The sequence below is a fragment of the Loa loa genome, assembly GCF_000183805.2.
Source record: "Loa loa unplaced genomic scaffold supercont3.452, whole genome shotgun sequence".
Classification (NCBI taxonomy): domain Eukaryota; kingdom Metazoa; phylum Nematoda; class Chromadorea; order Rhabditida; family Onchocercidae; genus Loa; species Loa loa.
Genome location: NW_018108632.1, coordinates 25,954 through 35,937, shown reverse-complemented (window position 1 = coordinate 35,937; position 9,984 = coordinate 25,954). Strand labels below are relative to the sequence as shown.

Here is a 9,984-nt window from a genome sequence, read left to right as displayed (position 1 = left end):
TATATATATATATATATATATATATATATATATATATATATATATATATATATATATATATATAATTGGTAAAAAGTAGAAAAGAGGGGGTTTGTTTTTCCATTTTATTACAATTTTATTTTCCATTTTTTTCCATATATCCGTTATTTTTTATAATTTATTGTTGACTAATTTAATTTCTATTTTTTTTATCCGCCTATATTCGTCCCAACATTAATTAACAAGAAAATTAGATGACAATATTACATTCTCATAAATGTAATACTAATACTTAAAAACACTTAATAAAATATTTTACCATTGTTTAATAAGTGGTAAATAAATAAATTTTATGTTCATTACTGTTACGATCTCTACCATTACTCTAAAAGGAAATTCAATCAAATCACAAGCAAATAACCGAATATCTGCTAGTTTTTTTTTGGTTTCAATTTTATCTCTCGCTCTATGAATATCAAACAATTGTTGTTATAAAAAAAAATTTTTCGTCTATTTTCTATGTTGAAATTTTCAAATATACGAGTGATTTCATAAATTCCAGAAAGAAAGATTAAAAAAGACACCGATATTTCGAAATTTCGTAAATTTGGAATGTTTGGGAATAAAACTGATATAATGGCAAATTTTCAAACTTCAAAGAAAAATGCAAATTTTGAAAAAAGGAACGACACTGCACAAATTCCAAAATTCAGCAATCAAAAATAGAAAAAAAAAGAAAAAGACCTAAACACAAACCCCTTGATTTTCCTTCTTTTGCTTGGACCGCTTTTGACTCATTCTGGCGGAGCACTTTTAAAATCGAATCCAATAATTGAGCTTTCCAACAATACCACAAATTCTAAGGGGAAAAAAAAACATATGAATTTAAACGATCGATAGACGGTTAAGTTAATTAGGAAATAAGGTATACAATATCAAAGCATTGATATTATGATCTTTCAAATAATATGGAACGTATCCAACCAGATACTCGATCTTCATAATACACATTAAGAAGATGGGAATCTGGACGTAATATCTCTTATTATAATTTGATATATGTAGGACCTTTACTATAACGTGATCAAGGTACAGGTGATACAGGTAAACATTTTCAACTCATATTACAACGTGATACATGTGCAACACCTTTAATTTGATTATTACGTGATACACGTACAATATTTTTTTCTTCCTTAATGCACGTATGATGTTTTTCTTATTATCTGTTGATACACGGTGGATATCTATTCTAGATGCTATATAAGAAATGCTACAATCACTACGAAATGACGTACGTTTGTTCGTCTATTTCGTTTGTAAAGTACATTCAACCTTCTCGGAAATGAACAACTAGAAAGGATGAAAAGAGCAATTGACGAAAGTTCAAAGTTCAATTCAGTTTATGTGAAAGATACACGGAAATTTGCGTTAACCTTATCCTTTGTGTTTTGAAAAATGTAGCAAAATACCAAGAATACGAAAAAGAAAAGAAAAAGGAATAGAAGAATGAATACAATAAAGGATATGTTGAGAGAAAGCACAAATTGAGAGGCAGAAAAGATTGATAAACAATGAAATGTAATGGTAGTTTGGTACGAAAGATGAAAAAAGAACAATGAGTAATTGGTTATTGCGAGAGAGAGAGAAAGAGAAAAAGTGGGAAACAGCAGATTCAGAAAGGGTCAAGGAACATAATGCGATTAGACTTTCAGGTTACGATGATTTATCCCGTTATTACAGTACTTAGTAAGGTCGTTTTGATGTTGGTGCTAGGATACATGTTTAATTTGCTTGTTCACGTGTGTAACGTGTTGTTCATTTGTCCATTCACGTATCCAGCGTGTTGTTCATTATCCTGTTCACATGTCTAGCGTGTTCATTTGCTTGTTTACACAAATTTGTTTATTTATTGTTTTAACTGGACTGTCCGCTGATTTGCAATAGAGGACGATCACTCCGCTAGACTGTGCTTTCCTTTTTCGTTGCATTCTAGATATCTATCCAATTCGGAATGTTGCAATCATCTCACTCATATACAGACTCTTTATCGTACTCAGTTAGCCTTTTTCTGTACCACTTTAAATAACTGTTTTATCGTAGTCATTGTACTTGAGCAAATGAAGCTAGCAAAATACCGTACTTCTACATCTGTTATAGTGACAAATCGGTCTCATCATTATCATTACATCTCATATAGTTGTAATTCCGAAGATTTCTATGGTACACGTGAAGTTTGTACGAGTAAAAATGAAGACGAACTTTCTATTTGCCGAAGTATATGTGAAAAGCTTACATAAAAGTCATTCGGAATGAAGTAAAAATTATTTCCTGAAGCATGGGTTGAAATTTGTTAGAGGAAATGAAAGTGTTTGCATTCTTAGGTAAAAGTTATACGTATGATAATGAAATTTTTCTTTCATGATATGCGTAAAAGTTATAAAAGTCATATGAAAATAGAAATTGCCCTGTGGCATTCGTAAAACATATTTTAGCTATTGGTTCGAGCGTTTTAGACGATAAACGTGCGAAGTTGTCATATTAGTATTTTCGTATCATATTTCAGATGCCGCATGAAGATAAAGAGCAGGAAGAAGAGCAGAAAGCTCGAACTGCTTATGATTTGATACGGATGCGGTTGGAACGATTGCAGAAAAATATTGTATGTTTATTCGATTTCAGTTTTTTGCTTTAATCTGATTGCGTTATTTTTGTTTTCTTCCTCAGTTCATTCCTTGTTTCTCCCTTCCTCCGATCATTTAGTTTGTTTTTCATCTTTTGATCAGTACCTTTAATGTATATGGTGCACGAATGCTGGAATAATGAGGAATTACAGGAAAAACCAGTGTCTATTCCACAACGACGAGATGGTCGAAAGCCGCGGCCGCCGCCAGATTTCGTCCGTAATGTTGTTGGTTCATCAGCTGCAGCCGGGAGTGCGGAATTTCACATTTTCCGGAATAATCGAAAGCGGGAAATGGATCGGTATTCTATTTTTCCTAGATTTAATGGAAAATTAAAATTAATTGGCGACATTAGATAGGCTTTTTTCAAAATTTTATCTATTTTTTTCGTCCACAAGGTAGAAATCTTTTGCGGCATGACTAGAATACACTTTATTAAAATACACTGGATTAAACAGGTTGGATTATATGCATAATAAAGCCTTACAAGAGGAGCTGGATGAGAAATTTTTGGCTGAAAAAAGAAGACGAGCAGAAGAGGAGGAAAGGAAAACAGCTAAAAAGCGGTTGAAAAGGTAAAAGCAATTTTTTTTTTTGGTTCATTAGAACTGTTTTATTTATTGCTTCCTGATTTTATATTTTGCCAGAAGGAGACAAATAATATTAATCAAATCAAATCTTTTCATTTCCCTTTACGGTTAGTTAACTTATCGCTTATTATATCGGTCAGTTTTCAGCTGTTGGACGTTGTGTTTTTTTCTTAGTTCATTTGAATCATATATCATATAAGTAATTCGATATTTTATAACTTTTGTTGTATTTTTACAATGCATATTGTCCGACTAAGATTTTATCAGTAAAAATTTCCAAACGCCTTGAAAACAAACTTGATCAGTTAGAATTTCTTGCATTATTTTCATTTTAGGCAGCGTTATAAAGAAAAAATGAAGAGTTTGAGGAAAAAGAATGGAGAGAAAGATGTGGAAAATGAAACCGATGAAGATGGTTCGGAATCGAGCTCAACGGTGGAAAACGTCGTTGAGAGATCGAACCAGATTACGGATGAGGAGAACAGCAAAGTAGTGCAGCCTAACGGAAGTTCTGAAGCGCAGAAAGACAAACCAGAAAAGCAAAGTGTAAGAAAAGCGGAAGTGGAAGAAACTGATGATCCGAGCTCATCAATAAAAAATGCCTCAGGGAATTCTGTAAAACGAAGAAACGAAGATACCTGATGATTATTTGGCCTTTTGTTATTTGTAAAAATAAATATGTACTATATACATTCACTGACATAATTATTGCACGTTCACACTCGTATGATACAATTTCGAAATTTAAATATGAAAAACTGCATATAGGGTTTTTCACTAATTTGTATTTTAGTAAGATTTATTACTGAGTTCAATTCATACAGCGTTTCCGTTCATACTGAAGAACTTCTTTGAAAACAAATTTCCAGATATTGCTTGTTTCGATGTCCGACATAGTAGCTGTTGCACTGTGTGTCATTCGAAGATTACTGGAAAGATGGCTGTTATGTAATTATTTGATTTCTGGGTGTTTCTTCTAGGCAACTACTTAAAACATTAAAATTTAGTAATTAATTTGAGGATGACACCGGCTGAAATGTTGTTAAGCTTGATAAGAGGTCCAAAAGTTTATGCATACATTCGTCGTCATGATACAATGTTCCCGAGTAATTCACTGGAATATGTAAGTGAAACGATGCTAACAGTTATGAATGGATGTCGTACAGTGTGCTCAGTGGTTTCACCATTTCTTCTTTTGGTACGTTGTTGTCGGATTTAGAAGATTAATTTCAAAATGATCTAAAATTTAAAAACCTTCAAAGAAGCAAGACTGAAGAAATAGTTTTGGTATCAAAGCTTCCCCAAGTATCAAAAATTGTTATGCTTTGATAGTCTTTTCGAAAGTTATTTTTGTCAAGAATTCTCAAGAAAAAAACATTCACGATAATTTTTCGGTACTTAGTTCAAGATAATACTTAATTCATATCTCATGGAATTGGAAGTAAGCATTCAAATTATGCTTATTTCTAGCAAGGATATTTTGTTTCCTTGTTTTTTTTTCTCATTCATAGTGAGCCCATTAATTTAACTGACTTAACATATTTGTTCCATGTTAAAGACATCCACTAAAAATGAGTCAATAATCGAACATTATTCTACTGTAAATTTCAATTCCTTATGGTAACTGTTGCCGTATTTTTGAGAACCAAGGATGAAATGTTTAATGCTGATAATTAGCTTTTAAAAAAGAAAATAAAAGTTATCAAAGCCATGAAAGTTATGAATTCTTTCAACTTTCAGATTGCTTACAATCGTTCGTTGTTGAATGGAACAAATTTAATGATGTTAGCAAAATTTACGGTGACTTATTATGTAATAGCGATTAGCATGAGAACTGCTGGAAGGATATTTAATCCAGAATATCGCCGATTTGCTGATACGTTGTTTGAAGCCCACTTACATGATCAGAATGCGAGAGCACTATTATTAGGATATGATTATGAGGTATCTACCAATTCATTATTCTTTTTCACATGTCGATCTGCAATCCTAATTTTTTTTTCTTTTTTTTGCTTCACGTGAACTTTTGTACCATTCAACTTTTGTAGCTGTTTTAAATACACAAACTATTGGATATAAAAGATCATTGGTTTCAAATTGCAATATGATTTCAAATTTCAGTTATTTGCGGCACCAATTGACTTTCGAGCTTATCGAGAGTCTCGAAAATATTTCGAGACACCAAGGAAGTTTAAATCTACTGGAAATATTTTCTACACAACGTTACGAGATTGCCTATCTTACAATATTGCTTACACTTTTGCACGTGTGCTTGTTTATCCTGGTTCAGCAGCATTATTGAACAAATTGATCCAATCATTTCTGATCGAGAATCGACGGAAACTTGTGATGGAAAGGGTTCGATTTCAAATAATTTTTTGATTGATACAAGTTGACAATTCTTTTTGATGACATCATAGTATTCCAACATTACTGTCCTTCACTATTCAGTCAGTTGGAGTTTCCAATACTTGTTGAAGATTTCTTCAGTTTATCTGGTCGTACTTCTGCTAATTCAAGATTTGCATTGTTAAGGGTGCTATGCGCGGTGTTTTAATGACAAGAGAAGATAACCGAGTGGATACTATGTTTGTTGATCGTCGAGAACAGGGAGGAAATGGTGATATTCTGGTTATAACATGTGAGGGAAATGCTGGATTTTACGAAACTGGTATTATGCTAATGCCTCTTATGCTGAACTATTCTGTCCTTGGATGGAATCAGCCTGGTTGGTACTTTTTTAGTTTCAGATTTTTATTTATAAATTCTCTTTAAAAAGTCAGCAGTCACAAATAATTTATTGTAATAATTGATATTGCTTTATCATTATTTACATCACGTAAACGTATATATGCAAAAAAAAGAAAAAGAAACCGAATAAGGCGCGTAATGCTTGCTTGTCTCATTTGCCCCATTGAATGGATCTTGAATTTTACAATGTTTAATAAAGTTTTTTTATTTTGCTTACACGAAGCATACTAAAATTTGAAATGAAAATGTATCAAACGGTGGGGAACATTTCCACAGAACCCAATCTATACATTGAGAATAGTGATAATATCTCTGGACCGAATTTTACTGTAGTTAGTCTGAAGCAATTGAAAAAGCTTCAGGGTTTGGTGAAAGTAGCGGTATGCCAACACCAAAACAAACGGCTGCATCAATTGATGCTGTTATTCAATATGCAATACATAAATTAGGTTTCGTGGAAGATCAAATTGTTCTTTATGCATGGTCAATCGGTGGGTTTCCAGCAACATGGGCTGCCGCCAACTATCAAAATATCAAAGTAGCGTTTGGTTCCATCTAAATTTGATAGATTTCTATCTTGGAAATCAATTTCGGAGACGTTACTAAAGATTTGTTCAATTCCCGAAATGTTTTGCTAATGGATTATTATATATACGTTGCTATTTATTTTTCATCTGCAAAGTTTTCCAGCATTATATATGAACTTAGTATTAATTGGGATTGTCTGACATTGAAACGCCCTAGATATTAAAGAAAGAGATTGTGAGCATATGAGAGATTGTGAGAAGAAAGTGTGTGTAACACCGAGGCACTTGAAATTAAGGTAATAGATTTCAATTTTTATTATTTCATATTTTTATTTTCAGGCTTTGATACTCGATGCAACATTTGATGATCTCTTGCCTCTTGCTGCGGCGAAAATGCCGAGATCATGGGCCCCGTTAGTTGAATTTATCGTTCGAACATACTTTGATATGCCAGTCGCTTTGCAGGTTTTATATTTTATTTCCGATGAAAACCGGAAGTGTAACTTTCATATATCCATTCGTATATAGACGTAAATATAACGGGAGTTATACCACTTATCATAGGTTGTCATAGCTCTGTTTAATATGAAATGAAATAGTACACCAGTTGTTGGGTGGTGTTATATTTTAATGTGAAAATCAGACATAAGAAATCTCATAAACTGATTCTTGGAGAAATTTAATGGCTACCAGTAAAATTGACATAAATAAATAATCCTGGGAATTGAGATGCAATAGATTTTTGGATACCTGATTTCAGTTAAAAAAGGTCCATAGCGAAATTAATCAAGTCAATTAGTCTTCGTTTCATTCATTCTGAATAATAATGACTCTGCATGAATTTTCAGAAAGAATGTTATTTTCAGAATTGTAAGATTTAATTTCTTGCTTAAAATTGAATTTTTATATTCAATTTCAACTCAGATTTTCATCCTTGTTATTATCATTATTCCAGTTGGCATCATATCATGGGCCTGTGACGTTAATCAGGCGCACCCAAGATGAAATGATCATAACAGCAGAGGGAACAGACGAAGAACGTCTTGCTACAAATCGTGCTAACAATTTGTTGAAATCACTTCTTCGTTCACGACATCGCAATCTGATAAATGATGATGATGCGGAAAAAGCAGTGGATGTTTGGTTAGCAGCAACTCCGCTGGAACGAATATTGATGGCTAAGGATTGTCCAACAACGCTAACAATGGATAATGTCGAAAATTTAACCAAACAAAATCGGGACACACTTATATATTGTTTATGCTCGAAGTATCTCGTAGATTTTGATTCCAGTCACAACACTCCGCTTGATTCGTCATTATTCACTATACCAACATCGTTGTAGACATAACTCGAACAAGATAAAGACGTGTTAATATAAGTGTTAAGGGAAGCACTGAGGCTGAATGTAAGGTGCTTCTCTTTCTAGTAGATTTGTAATTTTTCTATTTTTCTTGCTCAGGCTTATTCCCATAATATATTAATTCTTTTAAGTGCTAGATGAAAGCAAAAAGTTGGTGATAATGATGAACTTATGATCTTAATGCTCGTTTTATATTGTGAAATTTCGACGTTAAACGTCAGCTTCAACTATGTCTTAATATTATCTTACAGTTTAGCAGTTAAGTTGAAGTAGATGTTGAGGTTGAAGTTTTAATTTTACTTCATATAAATGGTGTCTAAATACAGTGCTTACAATAATTAATTATGTAGGATATATCATTCCTTGAGCGATAAATTTAGTAAAATTTTGTTTCTGGTAATATTTCATTCTCCTAATACCTTTCTACTTTAAAATAAATATGATAGCTACAAAATGCTTTATCGAATATTACTGATTTCAGAAATGGCAGTGGTTTTTTTCATTCATGCAGAACGGTAATGATAGAAAATGCATCAGAGCTGAAGAAGTACTTCTACTCTGAATACTTTTCCAATCATTTCAAGGAGTTTTCGCATATCTCTAGTTCTAGGTAGATTTTAGTGTTTTAGGTAAATTTCAGTGTGTCCAAATTTTATACGGGTTTTCAGCAATTCATTAATTATCTGTGTGTATGTGTTTCTGTATTTGTTGCTTAACATACATTATTTTATCGTCTCTTGCTATTCTTTAATTTCTGACTTGAATTGTAAGTGCAAACATTTTCCTTTTAGCGCAAGCATGTAAACGCATGTGAATGATTTGAGGAGAAAGTTTGAGTTGTATATGTGTATTCTCGGGTAAATGGTAGAAATTTTTTTCAATATTTTATCATTGTCCTAAAATCCGGTTTTCCTTTTTATAATTTCAGGTTTTGGGATAAAGATCAAAATTGCCATTGAACTTCAATGCTATAATTAGTTAACAAGTTGTTGAACGTTTCATGCAAAATGTTTCATGCAGTTCTGTTTTGTTTTTAATCCCAGTAAAAATTTCCGTAATTTATTCTGCATTTATTTAACACATTATCTATCTTAATTTTTATCGATGATATGAGTAAATCGATGAAATATTTTCCATATAAGACAAAATTTGATCCTATAAGAGTCTGTCAAATATTTTAGCAAGAGTTTTGGAGCCTAATTGATCAGATCCTAGAGGTAGACTTAAAACTTCAAGGATTTTATACGGTACTAAATCTATCTTTTTCTTTTTTGTTTCACTAGTTTTCCTATAAAAACATGTAAAACAGTTGATTTGTTGTGTTCACTAATGGCACAACTCTAAAATAATCATTGAGTAAAACGGGATTTCATTTTTTTTAAATTTAAGATTTCAATTCTAAGCGAGAATTAATACATTTTGCATTCCAAAATATCTACAACCTAACTGACAACATTCTTTGATCATCACTTCAGGTTCCTTCCGGCACAATTTCTCCAGTGTATTTATAAATGGCTAATGATAGACTTGAAAATTATCTACTTCATCATATATGGATATTTTGGACTTAAAAACTATCTACTTTCATTTCACTTACTTGAAAAGATAATACAACTTAAGGCGAAAGATTGTTACAAATAATAAAACTTAGCAAAAATCAAACTTCCTTTTATTTTTTTTATTTTTTAAAACAGTTCATTTGTTGATAATAAAATCTCAGAAATTTTATTAGATATATCTATCAAATAAAACATTATTCTTAATGCTTTTCTTTTTTTTTCCCACAAATTATAATATTTTCAACAGTTCATTTTATTGTACCGTTTTATACAAAAGATTGGAATTTTAAAGTTTTTTTTTTTTTTATTCCTTTTTAAATTCCCTAAAATTATAATATCTTTTCATTTTCCTTCTTCTTTTTGTATTTTTATGTGCAATTTTTACTTTCTTAAACTGTGGAAAATTTTATCAAAAAAAAAAAAAAAGAATGATACGAATAAATTATTGAACATATCGTATAAAAGTGAAAAATCGAAACGATAGGATGATTGTAATTTGTGTACATAAAACTTTGTTTGCTTTCTCTACTT

At 31.5% G+C, this 9,984-nt stretch overlaps 3 protein-coding genes across 3 annotated transcripts in view; 2 read left to right on the top strand and 1 right to left on the bottom strand.

The window, feature by feature from the left end:
- Nucleotides 1-842, bottom strand: part of LOAG_09513 (hypothetical protein) — a 2,892-nt gene extending 2,050 nt beyond the window's left edge. The window contains exon 1 of the mRNA XM_020447947.1: nucleotides 736-842. Within this exon, the coding sequence (XP_020301870.1) occupies nucleotides 736-777 (42 nt within the window). The 5' untranslated portion in view covers nucleotides 778-842. The remainder of the gene's footprint in view (nucleotides 1-735) is intronic.
- A 1,693-nt stretch (nucleotides 843-2,535) lies between these two features.
- Nucleotides 2,536-3,944, top strand: LOAG_09662 (hypothetical protein). The gene is made up of 4 exons (XM_003145189.2): nucleotides 2,536-2,641; nucleotides 2,816-2,964; nucleotides 3,122-3,238; nucleotides 3,589-3,944. Exons 1-4 carry the CDS (start codon nucleotides 2,546-2,548, stop codon nucleotides 3,893-3,895), a joined length of 669 nt encoding a protein of 222 aa, XP_003145237.1. The 5' UTR covers nucleotides 2,536-2,545; the 3' UTR covers nucleotides 3,896-3,944.
- Nucleotides 3,945-4,274: 330 nt separating this feature from the next.
- Nucleotides 4,275-7,876, top strand: LOAG_09661 (hypothetical protein; the record flags this gene model as incomplete). The annotated part of the gene is made up of 7 exons (XM_003145188.1): nucleotides 4,275-4,451; nucleotides 4,994-5,197; nucleotides 5,375-5,611; nucleotides 5,789-5,981; nucleotides 6,367-6,542; nucleotides 6,871-6,996; nucleotides 7,487-7,876. The coding sequence occupies 7 exons, from the start codon at nucleotides 4,275-4,277 to the stop codon at nucleotides 7,874-7,876; spliced, it is 1,503 nt and encodes a 500-aa protein (XP_003145236.1).
- Nucleotides 7,877-9,984: the final 2,108 nt, after the last annotated feature.

What these genes read in the sequence shown, in the direction of transcription:
- LOAG_09662 (XM_003145189.2), top strand. Translation starts at nt 2,546, where the DNA reads ATGCCGCATGAAGATAAAGAGCAGGAAGAAGAGCAGAAAGCTCGAACT. An exon ending in AACGATTGCAGAAAAATATT is followed by an intron (nt 2,642 to 2,815) that starts GTATGTTTATTC and finishes GAGGAATTACAG; the next exon opens with GAAAAACCAGTGTCTATTCC. An exon ending in CGAAAGCGGGAAATGGATCG is followed by an intron (nt 2,965 to 3,121) that starts GTATTCTATTTT and finishes TGGATTAAACAG; the next exon opens with GTTGGATTATATGCATAATA.